At 35.1% G+C, this 24,601-nt stretch overlaps 2 protein-coding genes and 1 long non-coding RNA gene across 4 annotated transcripts; all 3 read right to left on the reverse strand.

The window, feature by feature from the left end:
• Window positions 967-2,627, reverse strand: LOC109725364 (RING-H2 finger protein ATL5-like). The gene has a single exon (XM_020254522.1). The coding sequence runs from the start codon at window positions 2,389-2,391 to the stop codon at window positions 1,294-1,296; it is 1,098 nt and encodes a 365-aa protein (XP_020110111.1). The 5' UTR covers window positions 2,392-2,627; the 3' UTR covers window positions 967-1,293.
• LOC109725865 lies at window positions 7,471-8,700 on the reverse strand. Its single transcript, XR_002220354.1, has 2 exons — window positions 7,823-8,700; window positions 7,471-7,669 (listed from the first exon to the last, which is right to left on the reverse strand). It is a non-coding gene; the product is annotated as an uncharacterized LOC109725865 (long non-coding RNA).
• LOC109725833 (probable bifunctional riboflavin biosynthesis protein RIBA 1, chloroplastic) lies at window positions 15,860-20,828 on the reverse strand. 2 transcript variants are annotated; one of them, XM_020255209.1, is made up of 8 exons: window positions 20,746-20,828; window positions 20,416-20,494; window positions 19,231-19,627; window positions 18,909-19,130; window positions 17,795-18,120; window positions 17,196-17,325; window positions 16,575-16,871; window positions 15,860-16,444 (listed from the first exon to the last, which is right to left on the reverse strand). In XM_020255209.1, the coding sequence occupies exons 2-8, from the start codon at window positions 20,463-20,465 to the stop codon at window positions 16,193-16,195; spliced, it is 1,674 nt and encodes a 557-aa protein (XP_020110798.1). In that variant the 5' UTR covers window positions 20,466-20,494; window positions 20,746-20,828; the 3' UTR covers window positions 15,860-16,192. The 2 variants fall into 2 exon arrangements, with proteins under 2 accessions (XP_020110798.1, XP_020110797.1); XM_020255208.1 differs by having other exon boundaries at window positions 20,416-20,600.

Genomic DNA, 24,601 nt, shown 5'->3' on the forward strand with positions numbered 1-24,601 from the left:
AAAGAAACACAGAAATGCATCAATCAGCTAAACTAGCTTTGTTGCAATTGCATCATTTCAATTTAATATAGCAGTGATAGTTTAAGCAAAATACAGAACAAGTTACAGAGTTATGCATCAGAAGAAATTAAGCATCAACAAATTGAGTGACAAGGCTTTGTCTCTGTGCAGTGAAACTAAAAAGCTGCTGCAACACATTAAGCTACATACAGATTGGAAAGAGAAGCTACAACATCCAAATCATACAGTGTTAAGCTGAAAGCAACCTTCTGCGCAAGTTTTAACTCTAATTTTCGCAATGTCGGTCTCCAAAACCGATTATCGTTTCTCGCTGCCTCTTTCAATCATTTTCTAGACTTCCTCTGGCATGAACAAACCACCTCTTGGTGTAAGAAAAGGACATGCCAACTATATCATGTAGTTTTCTTGCGTATATCATCCTCAATAAATTACGCCCCAACTTGCGACGAATATGATTATCTTCTTAGCTTTCCAACAGCAATATTCTTAATGCAACAGTAAAGTCGATTCGTTGCGACTTACATGTCAAGGGTTTAAATTGTGAAAACGGACGTAACGAGTATAATAGTGAGTTCTCCTTCCTTAGTTTAACTAGGAGTTAGCTCCTTAACTGATAAAGTTTGAAACAAAATAACCAGAATATCTGATGTTCAGCCTAAGATAACAACTGTTCACCGCAAAAGAAAAAGAAAAAGAAAATAAAAGTCCCTGAACACATATAGACATATAGTGAAACTGCATCAGAAACTAAATGATCAATTTACTACGAACATAATATAAGATTGAATCTAATCCATCAACTCACCTGCCACATTGAACACTGAAGTTTACGGTAATATTAATATATGTTGCTAAAAAAATGAACAAGTTATAGCCTACAAATTAGATCATTACAATAAGAACATACAATTACCTGCAATAATTGTGAGATGTCAATCAGAATCATTACTCAAACAAAAATCTCCAAAATCATATTAAAAACCATATGCTGATTTTATTTGAAATTACATATTCTTGCAAGGAAAAGCAGAAATTGCTTTATCGAATTGAGGATTGATACAGTTATTCACTTGGCCATTGTAAATTTCGCCAATTTATACCGATTTTAATCCTCCGATTGTATATGAGCGGCTCTTGCACTTTCAAGGCCGCTCTCAATATTGTTAAGTCTATTTCTGATACATTCGTTTCCTATCAGATCGATCTTTTGATAGTGTACGGAACAAAAATCCGCATAAAGGGAGAGAAATTTTACCCCACTCCTCTCCGCATTCACAAGGGCAAAATGGAGCTCCTTGCGCGCCCGTGCCTCGAGAAGAAGAACCCTCTCCCGCTACTCGATAGAGATCGTTCGATGTCCAAATGATCAGATGTTGCCGGGGCTTTAGAAAGATTTGCTTGGAGGTCCTTTTCCTTCTCCTTAATTACAATTTGGTCCTCCTGTGGATTGAGCTCACTCTCCTCCGGCTCCGGTGCCACTGACACGGCGACGTGCGGCGAATCCATCGACACCGATCGCCCGATCACCGGATCGATCGGAGCCTGTGGCACAGGCTCCGATCCCGGGAGCGGCGAATTGGGGCAATCCGATTCGGGGTCGACAATTGTAGCTCTGTTCTCAATCTCTTCTACTACTACTTCTTCTTGTGAAGCTTCTTCGTCGTCGGGATCGGATTGGGTAGGATCTGATTCGGCGGCGGCGGCGGCGGCGGCGGCGATCGGGGTGGGGATTGAGCCGATGGGGGGATCGGCGGCGGTGGAGGGGTCGACGACGAGGGAGCGGCAGAGGGGGCAGCTGACGTGGGCGCGGAGCCACGTGTCGATGCAGGATAGGTGGAAGGGGTGGGCGCACTTGGGGAGGAGGCGCACGAGCTCGCCGTCGCGGAACTCGCCGAGGCACACCGAGCAATCGCCGCCGCCGCCGCGGTGGGCGGCGACGGGGATGGAGGCGATGGTGGCGTCGTCGAGCCCCACGGTGCGGACGTACCACGCGTGGTGGAGCGGCTCCGCGCCGCCGCCGCCGCCGCCGTCGTCGTCGTCGTCGTCGTCGCTCCCGGCTGGACCTAGGGTTCCGGCGGCGCGGGGGGAGGGGGAGAGGAGTTGGCGGCGGCGGCGGCGGCGGATGACGGCGAAGAAGGTGAGCGCGAGGAGGACGGCGGCGGCTAGCAGGGAGGCGGCGAGGAGGAGGGAGTTGGAGAGGCCGTGGGAGCGGGAGGGAGTTGGCGGCGGCGCGGGGAGACTAGGGTTAGGGTTAGGGTTAGAGTCGTCGAAGAGAGGGGGAGGAGGACGATGAAGAGAAGTTTCGCAATAAGAGCCGCAGGTGTAGTTGTAAATGTCGGGGGAGAGTAAGCTCCGGTGGGAATACATCATGACGATGTTAATGATGACGATGAAGAAGGCGAGGAGGGTCTAATGGAAGGAGGTGATGCTTCTTTGCATGGTAGCGGTGGTGCGAAATGGTGGGGAATGGGAAAGGAGGAAGGTGGTGGGCATGTTGTCTTACTTGCTTTTCTCTCAGTTAGTGGGGAATTGGGTAAAAGTCAACGGAATATGTTAGTGACTCTTTACGCGCAAACACCCAAAAAAAAAAAATCATAAATATTTCTACAAACACAGTAAAAGACAAATATATTTCTACACAATTTAAATTTTATATTATGTACCTGTAAAAATTTTAATATTTTTAAATATCTCTATTTGATTTGCTACAATTAGAGAATTATTTACATTTTTAATTTTATCATCACAAATATGTCCTTCTAAAAACTATAACAGTATAATACAAGAGAAATAAAAATGTCAAAAATTAACCAAAATTAAATATTTAAACTATGGGGAACTAATTTTTTCTAACGGATTATAACGGCAGGGATATATTTGAAAACATCAGGATTTTTGCAGAAACAACATATAAAAATTAAATTTTATAGGGATATATTTATCATTCGCTATATTTGTAGGGACCTGTATAAAATTAACCCAAAAAAATAAAATAAAGAAAACGGATATTGTTACATTTTTATATTATTTTTAAAAAATAATATTTCTATTCTTTTGATATCACAAAAATTTTATTTTTTAAAAATATAAACAAACATGGTACTAATAAGATGGCTGGAATTATATAAATTTCTTAAGATGAACTTAGAGATTACGCACATACCCCTTTCAATTTTGAATCATGCAGTCCGATGAAAAAAGTATCTGCCAAATGTTCTAATCAGTGGTGATCATATGAGAGAGTCTCAATGAGAGTTGTTAGATAGTCAAATGAAATGAATAGAGGATTGTGATTGTGTGATCTAGAGGTAATGTTTTAGACTTGACTTTTGAAATTATTTTTGAGAATATTTAATCAGTATTGAAAAGCTTACATCGCATAGAATAGGTAAATGGTGTTTACTTGGTCTTAATTTTACAAAATTCTAATGTATACATATCTAATTTGAAGCTATTATTGTTAACACAATACATTGATTTACCATAGACATCATTAACATACAGTATAATTCTAATATAGTCACACTAAAACTTAATAAAAGAACAAAGTGGGATGAGAGTTTGAATAAAACTGAATTAAACGTATCAGATCAAACCATTTCGCGAGATCAATGTGATTGAACTTCTAATATTATGATAAAATAAAAAGTTCAAATTCAATCAAAAAACTTAAACTAATAAATAAAATAATCCCTCACATTATACTCCACTACAACAGGATTAGGTTATAGAAACACATGTTTGGGACACTTTTTAGTAAGTGTCCCATTTATGTTAAAACTTAAAAAAATATCTACTTATGCCGAAATATAAAGTCCAATCCAACTAAAAATAAAAGATTACTCTACTAAACCCACACATCCAGTCCATTTGACCCGATTACAAAAAAAAAAAGAAAAAAAAAGAAAAATCAATTACCATTTTTTCTTCTCTATTCACTCAATCCACTGAAATTCTAGACGAAGAGCTTTTCCTATCGTCCTCCTCCGTTACCGCAGCCAACGAGATAGAGTTTCGACGGTTGCTAAATGCTTAAATAAGTGTTGGTAAATTAGCAGCACTCTTTTAGGTTGTAGCGACACTCTTTAACTGTCACTATATATCTAGCGACCTCACATATAGCAATACTTTTTAAAAGTGTCGATAATTTTAGCTAGCAGCACTTTTTTGACATGTACCTACATTTAAAAGTGTCGTTATAGACCGTTTTTGTTGTAGTGCTCGCGCAAGCAAATGCACACATAATCTTACAATGCAGGCATTTTGATTGGTATTTTACACAAATTTATCTTTGAAAGCCTTTCAATTTTATTTCAATTTAGTTTTAAAAATTATATTTAAAATTTATTAAATTAATAGGTCCATTAGCTACCAATCATGGACAATATTAACAAAATGGCAGTTCTAATGCGTGGGAAAAAAAATGAATTAAAAAAAATAACTAAAAAAAATGAAAATCAGAAAGATGTTAATAGAAGTAGAGTATGCAAAGAAGATAATAGTTAAAGGGTCCATTTAGAAAATGATCGGAAGTTGAGGGGTAGATATGCATTTTTACCATCGTTCGTTAGATTTGTGTTTAATAAAGTCAAACGCCGCGTGGCAATGACGCTGCGTTTTTTTTCGGTCACCATTCACAGCTGCTTTTTCTCACGCGCCGTTGCGTGCACGTAAATTAATATTTTTTAAGGGACTTTTCTAAAATTTACGCAATAATTTAGAATCCCTTATAATTGGTTATTACTTGATTCATAAAACAATTCGACTTAATCTTGTGAATCAAATAAGTTAAAAAACTATTTTCGAATGTTCGAACCAGTGGTCCAATCATCGAACCGATGAATGAGTTTGGTTTTAATCAAATCGGCTAATTTTTTATCAAATTATTTTAAAGTCTAGCCGCTTAAAATTAATTAGCTGATTTTACTTTCTATTAGCACAAATAAATTTTATATGATACTAAAATTATATATATATTAGAGAGAGAGAGAGAGAGAGAGAGAGTTGAGCTAGAATACTATCGATAGCAAACGGACTTCGTTGCCATCCATTTATTTTCGATGATAGAGTCTCAAAATTGACAATCGGCATCATTGAATATGATCTATATCACTTGAAGTGTTTAGAAATCAAATTTCATACATTTTCGATATTGTTCTCTTATCCATCGAGTGGACACAAAAATAAACGGTTGAAAATAAATATTCTTTAAAAACTGATGATAGGAGTCTTGTAATTAAGATCAAGAGTGTAGATTTTGTTTTATATAGTTTAAAGAATTTTCTAACAAAAAATTAATTGGTTTGGATATCTTTACGCCGTTAAACGAGAAAACGCTTCATATCGGCCGTTAAAATTACAAATTTTGAAACACTTTAATCATTAGGCAAATGATGTCGAAAAGATTTGAAATTTGATTTCTAAACGCTTCAACTGATACAGATCATGTTCAACGATACCGATCGTCGATTTGGAGGCTCTATCATCGAAAACAAATGGATGGCAACAAAGCCGATTTACTATCGATAGTATTCTAGCTCAACTCTATATATATATATATATATATATATATATATATATATATATATAATATATGAGTCCAGCTATGGTGCTTTTAAAAGCATCAAGCACTTGGTGCTTGTAGATTTTTAGCCATTAAATCTGCACTGTTGACCATTTATACCCGTTAGATTATACTATTCAACCAATCACCCACTCAACCCTAAGGGGCCCACATCATTCTAACTACACATTTCTTAATCCAAAGGCTGAAAATTTACGAGCACCAATGTCTTGATACTTTTAAAAGTATAGGAACTCCATTATATATATATAAAATAAAATTTTTAAAAATAATAAAATATTTATGATGTTAATTTGTTTAGCAATTTTTTTGAATTGTTACATGATTCGATTTTTATTATATTGGATAAAGGTTGAGTGATGTGAACCCTGGATAATTTTAGCCAGTACGAAGCTTCTCCAATCCACGCATGCTTACTATTGGACACAAAAATTTCTTTTAAAAAAATAAAAGTAAAAAAATTTGGCCCATGCACTATTATATACAGGTAAAGTTATATTATTTGTGCGATTTAAATAACTGTAATGAGATTCATGCAAGTAAAAATAAATATCGTAGGATTCACGCAAATAAAGATGAATGGTGTGTCCCATATCGTTTTAGCTAATAAATTTTTTTCTAATTCTATATAAATATGCCATTTGGGAGACCGAGCATTTTTCGAAGTATAATAAAAATCTGTAGATATATAAATAAAATTTTAGATAGAATTTCATTAAATCTTATCGTCTATCATGTACGTTGTGTGTCAAAAGTAAAAAGAAAATAAATAAATAGATAATAAATCATCAAGTTGTTCCCTAACATGACTAAATTAATTAGTATTGGAGGTTTATTCGTGCACTCATTTCTTAATGACCTTTTATATTACCTTTAATTTGGTGGGTTAATTTTGGGATTTTTGACCGTTGACTTTGATTAAGCTTCTAGCGGTTGCTTAGTGAGCAGCATCTTTCTAATTACTTTTTTTTTTTCCGAGTTTTATTTATGGAATCTAAAGAATGAGTTATCAAAATGAAATTATATATTATTGCACATTAAAGCACATCAATTTAATAAAACTGTGCACACAGTAGTACTAAACTAGGGAAGGTTACAAACATATGATGTGAAAAGCTTATATTTTATTTATTCCACTTATGCTAGAGCAGGTTAATGACATAAGGAAAGAGGTGTATATTATATAACTAAATACAGAGGTATTTGGGTGCGGATCATAATATCGAAAGCTTAAATTTGGGACCCGTCTCCCGACCTGGGATTAGTATTTAAGGACCTAAGAAGGGTTGCAGTAAAAGGGTCTACGTGTCAACTTTACAACTCCATAGCTTCGTCAACTCAATGACTACCAAATGTGGCCCCCAAAGAGTGTCACGGTCGAGTCCCAACGATTGACCCGTGACATACGGCTAACTAAAAGCTTAATTTCTACATTCGCGTTACAAAGCAAAATCCTCATATTGCATAAGTTATCATTCTGTTCATTAGTTCATTAGTTCTCACACCCTTGCATGGAAAATTCCAAGCAATATCATGTTGGTTTAAGCGTAAAATTTATTGGGCTTTCCGGATCTTTTGGGCTGGAAATACGGGCTTGTTGGTCCTAACTAAAGCTTCTATAAATGTTCTGTTTGATTTGGAGATGTTCGAATGTGCGCTAATTGTGTTTAAATTTAAAATATCGTCACTAGCTTATGTTAAAAAGTAGATATTCGAATTAGAACTTCTGCTTATAGGCATGGAAAGCCAATTTGATCTTCTTACGTACCTCTGCAAAAAGTCAGGAGCTTGCGTTATGTCAAATGTCCGTCTAAAGCTTCTTAGAATAGAAAAGCTATTTGAACTTCGCCCGATTCGATCAAAAATGGACCTTTCTATGCTCGATCAATTCGCTATATCTCGATTGATTTACATCAGAGGATCGAACATCATGCAGTTAGAGTTAAACATACACGCTGTGCACTTTTTGATGGAGAGGTACATAGCTAGCAATATAGCGCCATTCTTTTTTGATACAGCTGCTCTAAACAGTAGTGGAAACATCGATCATATGTATAATCACCGCTGTTCGAATGATCGCGTCGAAGACCACCCATATTAAAGTAGGCCAATCATGTCAGTTTGTCGTATGCGTGCGTGAACCAATAAACATATAGCTTACGTAAGTGTCGGCACATCAGCAGTTTTTAAGGAAAACTTTAATGAAAGACCGCTTACCGCCAAAATAAGAGGATCGTCTGTATCGAATCATTGATTTCGTCGTTTGTTTCTTTTCTGAAAGCATCTTTTGCGAGAAAAGTACAGAATCTGGCTCGGCAAAGACTCAATCCGCAGACGTAATTCGATTTTGTTTTTAAATTGGCATGACAAACACGATTGTCGAACACGAACACGCGAATTCGAATAGCCATTTGAAAGCCACCCCTGGGAAAGTTGCATGCCCTCACACTATGAACAGTTTTAATCCAAGAATAGGAAAGAACAAAAGAGGAAAAGGCTTTGGACCTCTATAAATTTTAAGATGTATGTATACATGCACAGCTCATCAAAATTCCCACACTTCTACTTAGGAATGTAGATGAGTACGGATATTTAAAATCTGTTTATTCGATACTAAACAGATATAATTTTGGATGTGAGTATAAAAAATAAAAATACGACGAATTTGAATTCGAATATAAATTTTATAATTATCGGACCCAAATCCCAAAAACTCCACCCAAATCCGAATTGATTTTATGCTATATAACACGTATGAATATTTAGATTGTGAATTGGATAATCGGGTTCAGATTAGAATTTTAAAAAAATCCGACCCGCTAAAAGCTCTCATCAGGTTTTATACCGGGCAAAGTCCAAACCCGAAACCACCTCCTAAGCGCACATGGCCCCCGTTCGGCCCCGGGGTACAGCTGGTTCCCGCCTGTCGCATATGATGTCACTTTTCTTAAAAAAAGGATTATAATAATCGTTTAAAAGGTAAATTTCAAATACGGTTTTATTTTTTTTTTTTTACTTTAGTATTTCGTGATTTAAAATGCACGACATTAATACCATGTGATTTTTTTTTTAATTAGCTCTTCTTTAATATTTTATTAAATTATTATATATAAAAAATTTTAAAATTTATTGTATATTCACTTTAATATTTTTTAATTTTAATTTTATTATTAATTTAATAAAAAAATAATAAAAAGAATATCAAAAAAATAAAATATAGTTACAAAAATATGAAAATAATATATTTTAAATTACAAGATAATAAAGTGAAAAAGTACGGTGACATTTAAAATTTTTCCTTTTTAAAGGAAAAAGAAAAAACTTATAATACCCGCATTGTAGTTTCACTTTTTCTCACTTTAGTACCTTATGGTTTAAAATGTATTTAAGTTAATACTCTATGATTTTGCACTTTTTTACTTTAGTACCTTGTGGTTTAAAGTGTATCAAGTTAGTATCATGTGATTTCGCACTTTATCACTTTAGTATCCTATGGTTTCGCACTTTATTGCTTTAGTACCTGTGATTTAAAAATTACAGGGTACTAACTTAATACAAAAATAAAACAAAAGAATACTAGCTTGATACAAAAATAAAACCACAAAGTACTAACTTGATACAATTTAAACCGCAAGGTACTAAAGTGATAAAGTGAGAAACCACAAAATACCAACATGATACCCTTTAAACGACATGGTACTAAAATGACAACGTGCGAAACCACGGGGAGTTTTTTGAAGTTTTCCCAAAAAGAAAAAGAGCAAAATGCATTATCCGTGCACCCGAAACTATTGTGAAGTTGGTACTCTCCGTACTCAAAATATTTATTATCTTCTCACTAATTTTATTACATTATTTTAATAAAATTATTATAAATGCTTGATAAACGAGTTTAAAATTTACACATAAAATTTTTCATAATAAGGAATATTATCAATACATCCTGTTTATAGATATGTAGAATTTGCAACTCATAAACCTTTTGTAATTTTTAGTAATTCACTTGCCTTATCAATTTTTTAATTAAAATTTTTTAAACAATTATCAGCTAAAATAAAAAATAAACTTGCCCTCTCGTACAAGTTCAAATTTTTTTTTTTCGTTAATTTTTTAAAAAAATTCACAATTCTATTAGCTACAAGCTATAAATTATTCTTATTGTGTTTATTAAAAATAAATAAAAATGTCAAATTTGATGGATGCATGGATGAAAAGCTTAGTTCTAAAAATGGGTAAACTCAACTTTTTTGTCTGCAAAAAAGTGATATTTTTCGTCTTTAAATTATAATTTATAATAATTTATAGCTTGAACATTCTAAATTATTATAATCAATTTATATATTTCAATTTAGCAATTTGTTTAAAATCTAAGAAAAATAAAATAACTAAGGAGTCCATTACTTTGTATGTAGTTCAGGGGAATCTCCATACATTCCTACTCTGGAAAATACATTTTTTTAAAAAAAATAAGCACCACCACAAAATAAAGTAAGCAAAAGAAAAAGGGGAAAAAAAATTCAGGGAGAAATTTGTGACTACACAAGTAAAGAAAACAATAACTAATAATCATCTAAATAGGAAAAGAACAGATCACTATCATCTGGGAAGGGTGAGGGGTCAGGAGCGAGAACACTAACACATCTCATGAAGAAGAAGAAGAAGAAGAAGAAGAATGTAGAAGGTTCACGAACCGGTCTCCGATCTAGAAGGCGACGGCCATGGCGGCGGCGGCGGCGATTAGGGCGGCGGGGCGGAACGCGGCGGCGGAGTTGCTGGGGCCCTCCGGCGGGGACGGGGCCTCGGAGGGGGACGGGGACGGGGGAGGAGGGGCGTCTCGGGGCGTCGAGGCTCCGCTTCCCCTTGGTGCCCCCTCGGAGGTCGGTGGGGCGTGGAGGGGCGCGGGTTGGGGCCTATGGATTTGGTTGGGCCGGGGGGGGGAGGGGCCGGGGCCGGGACTTTGACGGGCCGGAGCGGGGGCGCGGGCCTCCTTGGATCGAGGGGGGCGGGCGGGACGGGGGCCGGGGCGGCGGGGATTTGGGGGCCGGAGCTGGGGCGAGGGGCCGGGGCGGTGGGAGCGGGGAGCGAGGGCGCCGGGAGGGGCCCTGCGCGGAGGAGGACGCGGCGAGGAACAAGAGCGCCGCCGCGAGGACGGCGATGCGGGGGATCGCCATTGTTGAGGGCTCGAGAGCTCGAGAGAGCGAGGAAACGAGAGAGAGGAGACGATTATTAGGGTTTCAAAGTGAGGTGAGTGGAGAGTAGGGGGAAAGGGATGGTGTATATATATATACACACACCAAGAGAGAGAGAGAGAAAGAACAGCGAGATTCCCTACACCGGGTGTATGAGTTTTTTTCACACCACAAAAATTTTAATAAAAGCCCAAAATATTATTTTAACTTATTAGGCATGAATATATATGTATTCTATAGACTTTTGAAAAAAAAAAATCTTACATATAAAAAAAAATCATAAACAATATTTTTCTTCGGTATTATTAAATTTTAAATTATTTGATAACTAAGTAAATTAAGTAAAATCTATAATTCCACAAGGTGCGGTTCATGGGATGTCGCTATACACAAGGTGCGGGATGTCGCTATACACTAGGTGCATGCAATAGTTTCCGGAGCGAATAGAGGCGGAAATTTTGAAGGAAAATATCCAAGAAGAAAAGAAAAATACAACTAAGAGGAGAGAGAAAGTGGAGGGAGAACGGCAGCCGTCTGATGGGGATTTCACGGTGATGGTTGGGCCCACTGTTGTTTCCAACAATGTTCCTTCCAAGTAATTAAAAAATATATATATTTTAATGGTTCTGTTTTGTTGTAAGCAGCTGCGTACATATTCAAATTCTATATTTATTTGATGAATTTGAATTCAATTGTACGTGAAGGTCGACCTATAGCCGTTGAAACTATGCTTAAAGTGATCGCAGTTTCAACCGCAAGATTCAAAAAGAATAATTATAAGTAAAGCATAAACTTACCGCTTAAGACTAATTACATACAGATTCTTATTTTTCAACTTTTTATATTTACCTCTGTAAAAGTTATAACATTTTCATATATATCTCTGTTGTTAGGGTCCGTTAAAAAAATATAATTACTAAAATACTTAATCTTGGTTAATGAATAAGATATATTATTTTTTTATTCCTCTTAAATTATTTGTGAATAGTGGAAAGAAAGAAGATGACTGTTGAAAATTTTTGGAAGAATATTTATGTATAATTCTAACAGTTGGGACTTTCGGAGCACTATATATGTAATGACAAAAATATCATTTTACTTATTTTTCGTTGAAAAATAAACAGTATTTTAACGGTAATAAATTAAAGAGATAAATAAGAATATTCCTGAATTTTTATAGAAATAAATATGAAAAGTTTGATTTTGTAGTTATATATTTACTTTGCGATATGTTTACATAGGGCTGTATGAAATTGACCCTATTTTTAAAATTGACAAATGTTTATGCAACCGTATAAAATTACTAAAATCTCTCAACTAGTATGTGTTATTTATTATCTGCGTTTAAATAAACCCCTCAATTTTTTTTTAAAAAAAATTGATACTTTTTCAACTTCAAAGTTTTTTAACCTAAAATTAAAAATATTTAGATGTTACTTGTTAATTATTACACTACATTGTTAACCTTAATTTGGTAATTTAACATAATTCCTTTTTTGAAATCTTTTTTTATATCTCTTCTGATGAGAACGATGGAGAAATGGACGGTGACTGATTAAGTTCTCTCAAAATAACGCGCACTAATTAAGTTAATGAAAGGCCGTCTGATGGAGAATGGACGGTGATTGATTAGGATGTTATTTGTTAATTAAGATAATAAGGTCACAAATAGAAACCAACCTTTCTATATTCGTGACTATGCGGACTCCTCTATATATGTATAGAAGGTTGTTGACGTGTGATTGCAATTGGACGGCTATGATTCATCCTCAAGGAGTGTGCCTAGAACCTTCGTTGAGATTTGTCCCTATCCTCCGCGTCGAACAAATTTATTGCGTGCACCATGTATACCACGTCGGCAAATGAACCCACATGCACCTACGTTTTTTTTGAAAAAGAAAAGTAATAAATTTTTTTTTAAAAAAAAAGGAAGTTGTATTGTATCAATTTCAAACCTTACCTAGCTTTAGATCGACAATTTAAAACATAACTTAGATATTCATATGAAAACTTAACATGATATGCAAATTCATTTTAATAAAAAAAATTAATTATACAGTTAAAAAAAAGTAAAATTATATTTGAAGTATGTACATATGTGACCGAAAGATTTACAAGATAAAGGAAAATTAAAAATGCTACAAGAAAATACAAAAAAATAAATATAGAAATGTCTATGTACTGACTTGTGTATGTAAATAAATTCAATCGCAACATCATAAGACACAGATATTACTCATATATTTTATTTTTGATCGTAAAATGCAAAACGAAAAAGCATATTTTTATATATTTTTGCTATTACTCTATTGCGCTCAACGATCGGCGATACCAAACTCTAAACCATCTAATTAAAAAATATTTTGCTGAAGTGTACCATAAATTGGACCTAGGCTGGAATACTATCAATAGCACCAAGCTATTGGTGCTTTTAGATTTTCGGCCCTTGGATGAAAAAATGTACAGTTAGGAAAATACGTATCTTCTAGGGTTGAGTGAATTATTAGTTTAATAATATAATCTAACGGACGAAAATAATCAAAGGGTTAAATCTGACGGTAGAAAATTTGATAGTACCAAACGCTTGGTGTTATTAATAGTATCTCAGCCGGACTCCCATAAATTGTATCCTATTCAATTTTTTTTTTTTTTTTTTAACAAAACATTCATTGCTGGCCTAGGAGGGATATAAAAGTTAGATAATTGAAATGAAAATTCCAATGACAGGTGGTGGACAGCTCTATTGCTACAAATGGTATGAGGACAAATATTATTGGTTGGTGCAACCAAACAAATTGTGATGAACCAAGTGGATGTACCAAAACAAATTTCTTAAGCCATTAATAATTCATTGTGTTTAAAAAAAAAGGAGATTTGTTGAGGCATTTGAGTGTGAAATTTAAGTCCTGGTTTAGATGCATAAATATATTATTTTAGATACATGTTTAATTAACTTAAGAAGTTGTAGTATTTGGCAGATGAGAAATATGACCAATTGTATAAAACAGAAAAATATATTTTATTTTCGAATCAAAATTTTGAAATAAAATATATCGTCTTATAGGTGAATGTATTATCCTACTGAATTAAACTTTTGATCTACAATTATACGAAAAAACCTTCATGCCGAATAAATTATTTAAGAATTAACTTATTCCAATATCCAAATATGGCCTAAGAGTTAATTGTACCATTGATATTGGATTGAAAATTAAGAGCTAAAATCAAGAGCTTAGCGTTCTCCTCCTTCATTTCAAAATTTTCTAACCAAGATAAGTTACAGTCGCCGTGTGTTAAATATAAATATTTAAAAATATTATTCTCATTTGGTGGGCTCATTACTTTGATAAGTATGTTCTCTTTTCCAAATACAATTTTATGTTATTAGAGATAAACAGTTATTTAATTCATATTGTATGAAATAGAAGATTTTTTAATTCAAATTCCATTCGACTTTTAATTTTATTTAATTTCTCTTATTTAAAAGCCTACGGATATCTTTCGAAAGAAAACGAAGGGCGATTTAATTAACTGCATATGTAATTTTAATCTTTTTTAATTTTGTATTTCGCAAATTTACTCTTTAACTTCCACATAATATTTCTATTCAAAAAGTAACCAAAAACTTTTAGCTACAAAAAGAAGGCAAAAGCAATTTAAAAGTCCAATAGTGAAAGCAAAAGTTTTCGCGGCGAAAACTTTTGCTTTTATTAGTAGGAAGCTGTTGAGGAGATTATAATGAAAAATTCGTTAGGTTTTCGAAAAGTTGGTCTAAAGACGTGGAGAAAAGTTCGACTCGGCCCGTAGAACTTTAGGTAATGCTACGCACGTTTCTGAAAATATGAAGTAAAATTTGAATGATTAGAAGCCACGAAATGACTATGCGCGTTCGAACAAAGATCTACTTCTGAGAATGCGCATAACATTATTCATTCACCTTTGATTCTTTCTTTTATTCTTTCATGTTAGGGCAAGAGCATGCGTCTGGGACAAGAACTAGGACCAGTTCCTTTTGAGGGAATTTTCGTGAGAAAAAGTGGGAATGGTACTGGAGCACGAAAAGTAAAGCAAAGTCGGTGGTTGGTAAAGAAGAATTCCAAAATAAGCACCGACTTTCCGTTGATGCTCTCTTTCATGTTGCTGCAGTGTTAGACCCACCTCATGGCCTGTACCAGGTTGGGAGATTCCACCACTCCACCACAGAAATAAAAGAATAATCCCTTAATTAGAAAAGTTTGTCCAAGCAATCATAGTCGTCGTACAGCATCCACGGGGAGAGAGAGGGAGAGCATCAGATGGTTCAGATGCATTATGCTGCCGATGAATAGTCAAACTATATCTGCATTGGAGCATTGAATGGCTCATGTGCATTTTGCTGCTGATAAATGGTAGAAATATTTTGGATGTTAGGCTTTTCTGTCATGCGATAACTCCTAACATTTCTCCCCAGAGTGTTGTGGGCTGCCGATTGATCTACCTTACATTCCATTTCCACCTTTGATACGCATGCGTAAAAGAAAGAACCGTGCTATGCTTGCTACATTTGCCGATTTAGCGAGCCAAAGCTCGCCAAACCGACCTGAGAGATAAGTCTATACAATGATCTAGGCTAATTTGGTGATCTGACTGAATCGGCAAAAGAAATTTCTTCGAAGAGCATACGATACAATGTCTATAGAATAAAAGCAACAGATCAGTAGGCACTCCATAGCTAACACAACTGATCATGCGAAGTCAGTAGGCCAAGCTCGAGCTCATATTCGAGCTTTGATTAGTTAAACAAGCTGCGCCCAAACTTGACTCTCCAAAGCTTAAATGTAAAATGAAGTGCAAGCAGTTGTAGCAGGATAGATCGACGAAGTTGGAGAACAGAGCCGCGCTCTCATTTCTCTCATATGTTTTGCGAGTCTAGTTCATGTAAGGTGCGAACTCGCAACTTCATTTGAGGGTGACAGGATGCCAGGTTTTCGCATCTCACCACTTCTGCATAATCCACATCTTATTTGCAAAAACTATCCCTTGGCCCCAAACTGAGCACAAAATGTTGTGTTAATAAGCCAAAGAATAATATCATCAAGCAAAAACACTAAATGTTGTGCAGATGTTTTGACTTTGAGACTTTTATGAGTCAAAGATAACTGCAAAAAAACATCAACAACACCAATCTCTACTCCACATTCTGTTTATCAAACCCTCGTACTTTTAGAGTAAATCAAAACGTCTACAATGTTTGCAACAGCATAGCAAAATAAGTTTTCACCTCTCAATCGAAGATCGGCCGCCCACATAAGCTTGCAAAAGCCAAATAATGGAATCTGTACAAAATGGAACAACTTGATACGACGACTTTTATTGTTCAGTAGCAGTCAAAAGTGGCTTCTCCTTGAGCCAAAGCACATTATGGGCTCTGGTTTTGCTCTGCTGATCCGTTAGTTGTAATCGAACCATTGAGACGACCGTTGAATTTGGACCCATACATGTGGCCCATCTTTGCTCTTTTGGTTTCCATGTATCTACGATTCTCCTTAGTAATCAGCGTTAGTAAGGGAACCCTGCCCACGATGCTCAACCCGTAGCCTTTTAGCCCGCTGTATTTTGCCGGGTTGTTGGTCATCAACCTCATTGTACGAACTCCGAGGTCTCGTAATATCTACGAAGAAGAAGAAGATGACAATGAAGTTGGATGAAACGAGTCAGAATTTTAACCACAGAAGCACAAAATATGTCACAAGTATTGCCACCGTAAATTTTTTCTTGTGTTTGATAGAATAAGATCGTACCTGTGCGCCGATACCATATTCCCGTGAGTCCACAGGCAACCCTAGTTCCTCATTAGCTTCCACTGTATCACGCCCATTGTCCTGTAAGTTGTAAGCGCGAAGCTTGTGGCCAAGCCCGATGCCCCTCCCTTCATGCCCGCGAAGATAAACCAGCACGCCCCTCCCAGCTTTCTCAATCATTTCCATTGCCAGGGACAGCTGGTCGCCACAGTCACACCTTGCTGAGCCAAATATGTCCCCAGTCAAGCACTCGGAATGCACCCTCACGAGGATATCTTGCCCATCTCCGATATCACCCTGTTAACAGTTGGAGATAAGGTAAACAGAGTCCTGATAACTACGGCAAAAAGAAAAGACAAGAAAGTAACTCAGCAGAGCAAAACTAATGTTTTTGTGAAGTTGCATTCAGCACTTAATCATCATCCTCATAATACAAAAGCAATCACTAGTCATTTCTTCCGGGGAAAAAAAAGAGAGTAATAACTAGTTAGAGAGGACTTTCTGAGGCCTGTTCCAAACACTAGATTTGGTAATCCATAGCTATCTTGCTGCATACAAAAAGCTAGGGGGAAAAAATGGGCATTTAAGTATTTAATACATATGCTATGTAAAGATACTTACTTTAACCATGGCAATATGCTCCATTCCATCAAGAAGAGATCGGTAGCAGTAGGCCTGAACGTTACCCCACCTGAGGGGCAAGCGTGCCACCGAAGCACGCTCCACTAACTTATCTCTTTTTCTCCTATACCTGTAATAATAACTTACTCTCAGCACAGAATAGAAATCCAGCAATGATATAGGACCAAGAACAGAAAACAACTAGGTTAATATGGTAAATCTGTTTATAACTGAATCTGCAGTATTCAGTATTCAAATTCACTCATCTTATGAGGTCTAAGGAAAAAGACCTTAAACTGAATATGCTTTCCTACAAGCATGTGGAATTTTAGGATGAGTAATAAAACCTCAATTCTCAAAACATGAGCCTAGAAACTACATCACATTATCAACATATTCAAAGAACATTTATTTGATATTGATTGAAAAAAAGAATTTGAGAGTTCAACTTAACTATCAGTTGTTCTTACCAAAAAAAACTGGCATCAAAGCAACTCAGAAATATATCGACACCTAAGTAGCCAAGCAATGGTAAACCCATTTGTAATAAGATGATTTTACTAATTATGGTACATCCAAGGATTTCGTAGGTGCCATACCTAACCAAATCGGCAATGGAGATTATCTTCAGATTCTCCCTCTTAGCAAATTCACGGAGCTTTGGCAATCGAGCCATTGAACCATCGTCATCATCCACGATCTCACAAAGAACTGCCGCAGGGGGTAACCCAGCCAACATAGCAAGATCAACAGATGCTTCTGTATGTCCAGCTCTTTTAAGGACGCCACCTTCTCTGTACTTCAGAGGGAAAATATGCCCAGGGCGGTTAAAGTCATCAGGCTTTGAATCAGGAGATGACAGGGCCTTCACTGTTTTCGCCCTATCTTCTGCAGAAACCCCAGTTGTTGTCCCTTCTTTAGCATCCTATAAAGTAATTGTATAGCAGTCAGATTCAAAAGGCAGAAAATTCGTTGTAAGAAAAACAGTCTTGCTGGTCACTCTAATTCTGAAGACATCAAGGAACAAGAGCCTATCAAAATTACCCAGTCCAACCTTATGATCATTACATGAGTAATCGAAATGCTATTTAAACTAATAATAATTATATAATCCACTGCAAACCCAAATCCAAGTAATCTAAAAGGTAATAAGTTTAATATTGACATCAAGCAGACCATAAACCTATCCCCAGGAGAGCTAATGCATTGATCATCCATCTATATGCTTGTTATTCAATAACAGAAATTGTAATGATGTATTGACCACAATGTTCTCCATCATGAAGATCTGAAAATCAAATTATAGAGCAGGAAAAGAAAGCAAATTATGTTAAGAATCAGATGCGATGAACCTTGGCCAATGCCTGTTGCAAGGTAGCAAAGGGAGTAAAAAACTAGATTACCCTCTTTGCCTCTGCACTTGTGAATCCCAACAGAAAGAGACAAATACAAAGAAACGAGAATGTCTAGAAATACTGATTATATTTAAATCATGTGACAACGGTAAATGTAGCATTGCAGAATATATCGATAGATGATGTCATATTTAGATAAAACTATGGATTAATTTTTCAAAAAATAATTGATTTAACATGCTATTTTGAATAATCTTCTGTTGGAGAATAAAATGCAAGCCACCACTTTTCACACTAAGAGTTGTCTTCCATTAATGCAAATAACCATCTTGTCCTACAGAAGGCAGAAAGAACGTACCACTGTAACAGTGAATGCCGTGCGGAGCTTTTCTTCATTTTCTTTATTTGTCACCATTAAAGGAAGTTGAAGCCTTTCGAGATCTTCTTCTTTCATGCTGACACACACAATCCCAGTTCCATGTCTTACTATGAAAGCCATAGCCTCTGGCGTTACCAAAGATGCAGCCATTATAAGATCTCCCTCATTTTCTCTGTCTTCATCATCTACTACAATCACAAGCTGCAACGTTCACCAAATTTTAAGAAATTGTCAATAAATATATGGTAAAACATCAAAAAATAGAGCAGATAATGTTATCAATCACAAAATTATGACGAACTTTGCCTTGCCGGATGTCCTCGATGGCCTCCGAGATAGAAGAGAAACCGTCAGTAGGGCAATCTAAATCAAGCTCGTCGTTATCACCAAAAAAATCATCAGCAAAAGGAGCCATATCTGCAGAAATTGCTCCAAGTTCTACAGCATCATCTTGAAATATAGCATCTGAAGATGGAAAATCCTGCCCAATAACGGACGTACTCCGTCGCAATACTGTGTCACCATCACTAGATCCTTCAACGGACCCAAACCCCCCATCTCCTTTCAAAGGCAAGCATCCAGCTACACTTAAACGAAGTTTCTTTGTAATTGGAGCATTTCCGCCAACCGAAAGTGGTTTGTATTGGTTCCTTCTGAGCTCCTTGAAGAATCCGTCCACTCTTGCGGGACATTGTGTTCTGTGTCCAAACAGTAATCAAGAGAAAACCAATCACTACAGTACACTTGATTCATTAACACTATCAATTCCAAAAATGTTATATTAAGCCCAGTGTTTCCAGGATTGATCCAAGGTGCAAAAAAAGGGAGGAAAAAAAAATCGAATGTGACAAAGCTGCTAATAAGGCGAGTAAATGAGTGAGAAGCATAATAAACAACGATGCCATAACTAGAAATGCAGGAGTTGCTACCAAAAGTGATTCATCGCGCTTGAGAATGCATTTCAAAGTTGGACAGAGCATTCACTACTACATCTCACACTCAACCACGTTTGTATCCCGCAACCAGATAAATTTTCCAAACGTCAGCATCATTTTATATCAATAGAGGAAATAACCGAGAACTATTAGCACATCAGCATCATTTTATATCAATAGAGGAAATGACCGAGAACTATTAGCTGTACATTTTCATAATACATATAATGATTCTCGCAAACTATTTACTAGAGAAGAACAGTAGAAGATTTATAATGCCTGAAATGTATGTTAGCAGCGAACTGATGTCATGCATAGTTGCTATGATGAATTAGCATCTCCCAAGAGTCCAATTTTTCAATTTTTCTAAAATTAGTGACTTGATCCTATTTCCTAAAATATTTTCTGAAATCGTCTTCTTGCAGCAAAGATGCGCTAAATTTTTTCTTCTTCCTCTCATTTCTTATCAGATCAAAGCGCGTTAGAGAGAAAATATACTCTACACCTAAGAACAAAGAAGAATACACAAAGCATAGAGAGAGATTGCTTACTCATGGCGACGAGGACGAACTATAGAAGATGAAGAGGCAATCGAAGCCATTTCTCTTTCTCCTCGCGATCCCTTCGTCCCTAATCACACGAAATGGTTTCAAATTTGTAAATATACAACCACAATTCCCCCAAAATCCGACAAATTCCACCAAAACACGCAGCTCGTCACCTACAACTCGTTTTCCTACGCATCGATTTAAAAAAAAAAAGGGGTCAAATCCAACATCACGAATGTAGCTCCGCACCAAATCTAATCGTTCCCAGGGTTCACATCGATCGCGAAATCGAAAGCAAATTTGAACACGATTGAAAGAGGTGGTGCAACTTACCAACAGCGTCTGCGGCAGCGCACGGCGGCGGCGATGGAGCACGAAGAGACTCGAAAATGGAGGGGGAAAAGGAGTCGACGAGGACGAAAAAAAGACCACGCGGTTACTATTTATAGGGGATGAGCAGAGGCGCTACATTCCGCGTGGCTCGGCTCGGCTCGGCTCGGGCACAAAAAAAATTTATAGTACTTATGCTAAATTACAGGAAACCCCAATAAATACCTGCAATTTTTACTTTTTTTTTCTAATTTTCAAAAATTTATATTTTACCTTTTTAAATTTAAAAAATATTTGTAGGAGGATACAGTATTAATGAAGAATGTAAAATGATCAATTGCCCTTACTGCTTCTATAAGGAAAAAAAATTTAATATACTTTTGTCATTTTGAATAAAATTTTTGCTATAAATTATAAGAAATAGGCGAAATAATGATGGAACCCCGACGGAATGGGCTAAATGCAACAAATTAAAATATTGAGGGGGTAACATATTTGTTTTTGAAAGTTAGAAATGAAAAGTGAAAAAGTAGGTTTTTGTAAGAAGGTTTTCTGTAATATAATCATACTTTTATACTGAAAAAGTATGAAGATTATCTAAAATATGGACTATTTGAAACGACTGCTCAATTATTCAAAATTTTGAAGTTACTATCTAATATTTAATTTGTTTCATTTGAGTAAATTGCTAATACTTTGATTTCAAAATTTAAATATATTGTTTATTTTATTTAATTTATTTATATATATAGTCCAGCTATTATACTCTTATGAGCATAAATCTTTTTATACTTACAAATTTTCGGCCATTAGATCTAGCTCTTTAATCATTTTCTCTCATTAGATCATACTATTCAACCAACCACCCACTCAACCCTGACCACTATCATCCTAATTGCACATTCCTTTATCCAACGGCCGAAAACTTATGAGTACAGAGGAATCTATATTTATAAGAGTATAGTTATATATACATATATATGTNCACTCATAAGAGTATAGTAGCCCTAGCCTATATATATATATATATATATATATATATATATATATATATATATATATGTATGTATAGAGCCCTTCGTACTCATAAATTATTTTTGTGATGGAGCTTCCGAATCGACGATCCATTTTCGTAATTTTTCAAAATTATAATAAAGTTCATCAAACGGGTAAAAAATAAATGGTAAAAATCGAACGATGTCTTAAAAATAGATGATCGGACATTTCAATTTAAGATCGGAGTTATTGATCTTTATCTAGATAATGAATAAAATTTTCTATCAAAAATTCAACTAATTTCGATTCTTTTACACCGTTAAACTAGCAAAAATCCCGTATTGGCCGTTAAAAATTGTCAATTTTGAGATCTTTTGATCGTAAAGTAAATAATGTCAAAAAATTATAAATTTTAATTTTTAGAAATTTTAAACGCTCTAAAAAATATTTAACGGTATAGACGATGATTCGAAAATTCTATAATTCAAATAAACTATGTATCTTTATACCTACTTTTATTAAATTAATGCCATAAATAGCTATACGGTAAAAGGCTATATTTGAATTTTGGAATAAGATTTTTAATGATAATTTATTCTTACGGAGATCTCTTAGGTAATTAAAAAATAGAAGTTTAATTTTTACTCTTTAAAGAAGTTTTGACACCAGTGATTTGGCCGAATAGCATATTTATAACATTCATTTTTCAATATCTGATCGCTCTTTTCATTTTCTAAATACTACATGTCTTTTTGGGTATCGAAAAATTGAATTTATTGGCCTTTTTTTCAGCAAAGAAGCGGCAAGATCCTTTGAACTTCGACCGGCACTTCTATGAAGATTGACCTTTGGATTTAGCCAAGAAGAAAGGCGAAATTGAGTTTTCAAAACTCAAAAATTATGCACTCTTCAACTTTTCATTTTTAAATATATATATTTATATATTTATAATTATGGTGCGTGCCGTGCCGTGTCGTGCTTGGCTGAGCTGAGCAGAGGTAAAAGAGGAGTAAACATTTCCGTAGCTGATGATGTCAGCACTTATCTGTCTTCCTGGAAGGAGCCATCCCATGCGCACATGGAAAGTTCTGGAGATAAGGAAAAAAAAAAAAACGAACTTCACATTCATTGGAGAAGCTTTTGCTGGACCTGGTCCCACTATGTCACTCATGGACTGCCCAAGATTTAAATTTTCAATAAAAAATATGCTCTTGGACGTGGTAAAGAATTTGATGTTTGATATCTTATATTCTGCTTCTTTTGGATCTAGTCCACCGCATTGCTCATGGACCTCCTAAGATTTAAATTTCGATTAAATAGATAGTAAAAAGTTTAATGATTCATACCCTAAATTTTATTTCTTTAGAATCCTATCCATCATGTCGCTCATGGACTGTTTAAGATCTCAATTTTCAATAAAAAATATGTTGTGTCATCGATCGTCCCTAACGCAGATGATAAAATACTTGATGGTTGATACCCCCAATTTTCAAATTTGAAGTCCAGTTTCTTTGCATATTCAGCTAAATTCATTTCTAATGATAAATAAATGAAACATATGGCATATTATTTTGCTCTTAAAAAAAAGTCCAGCCATAGTATTTTTAACTTGAAAATTACTTCTTTAAACTCTGCTCACTTGAAGAATTTTACAGAAAATTAATAATGCTGAATAAGATAACTAAATTATTATAATTACAGTTCTATTTGTGATGTACTTTTTTCTGAATTGTTCTAACAATTAATTATATTTTTTTCATCTAAACAAATTACTTTATCATAGTAAAATCTTAAGAAAGCACTGCAATATATATAAAAAATAAAATTTCGTATAAATTATATACTCCGCAACATTAATTAAATTGCAAATTGGCTCGCCACGTATAATCTTTTATTTTAAAAGATGATATTGTATTATTTGCTTCACTGGCCTCGTACCTTTTTTATCAACAAATTTTCTCATTAATTAAAAGAAAAACTGAGCGGTTCATGCTGATATGGTGGACTAATTCCATGCAATTCCAGTTCACGTGCCAATAAAAAGCATTTATAATAATTAATATGATTAACTAATTAATTAATTGGGGCCATACTCTTTGCACGTGGGAATCGTTTTGGCTTAGCACGGAAATTTTGACCGGGATTTGTTGTTGTGTATTCTACAAAGATTCGACCGTTGACCCAAAAATAACCAAAAAAAGCCGCCATAATTTAAAAGTCAAAAAAACGCAACAACGGATACAATGGACCTCTAGCCACATGCTTTTCGCCTTTTTTCTTTTTTTTTTTTNATTAGAACAAAAATTTCCAAATTTGAGCGATATATTTTTATATTTAACAATAGATAATCTTTAATAAAAAAAAATATGGAGTTGGTAATTGATATGCCAATTTATTTGAGGCATTACAATAAGTTAGGATTTACATAAACTGCTTTGAATTTGTCGATTTTTTTTTACAAGTTGTATAAAAAAAATTATATTGTATTATTATTAAAATTTTACTTTATATTAATAGGCAAAAAACGTGGACTTGAATTAAATTTTTTCTAAAAAAACTAAATGATGTTAGAAGTCCGTCGGAAGTTGAACTCAATAACTCCTGCTTTAATACAATGTTGAATAATACGATTGTTTCTTCAATAGTTTAAGCTTAAAAAAAAGCTATTTTTAATATTTTTATTTAACATAGCCTTTAAAAAAACACAAGTTATTCATGATAACATATTTTGAAAACATTGACATTTTCTTTTGCAATTACAGTCAAAATTTCTTTTCTGTTGAGATATGTTGCCAAATCAATATGTTGCGAAATCAACCATCTTTTTAGGATAATATTTTGTCCATAAAAGGTAATTTATTGA

This window comes from Ananas comosus, linkage group 20 (genome assembly GCF_001540865.1).
Source record: "Ananas comosus cultivar F153 linkage group 20, ASM154086v1, whole genome shotgun sequence".
Classification (NCBI taxonomy): Eukaryota; Viridiplantae; Streptophyta; class Magnoliopsida; order Poales; family Bromeliaceae; genus Ananas; species Ananas comosus.

Excerpts from the sequence above, each read along its gene's own strand:
- LOC109725364 (XM_020254522.1), bottom strand. The coding sequence starts at position 2,391 with ATGATGTATTCCCACCGGAGCTTACTCTCCCCCGACATTTACAACTAC.
- LOC109725833 (XM_020255209.1), bottom strand. The coding sequence starts at position 20,465 with ATGGCTTCGATTGCCTCTTCATCTTCTATAGTTCGTCCTCGTCGCCAT. Across the intron at positions 19,628-20,415 it reads GTTCGTCCTCGTCGCCATGA|AACACAATGTCCCGCAAGAG; the intron begins GTAAGCAATCTC and ends GTTTGGACACAG. Across the intron at positions 19,131-19,230 it reads AGGACATCCGGCAAGGCAAA|CTTGTGATTGTAGTAGATGA; the intron begins GTTCGTCATAAT and ends TGAACGTTGCAG.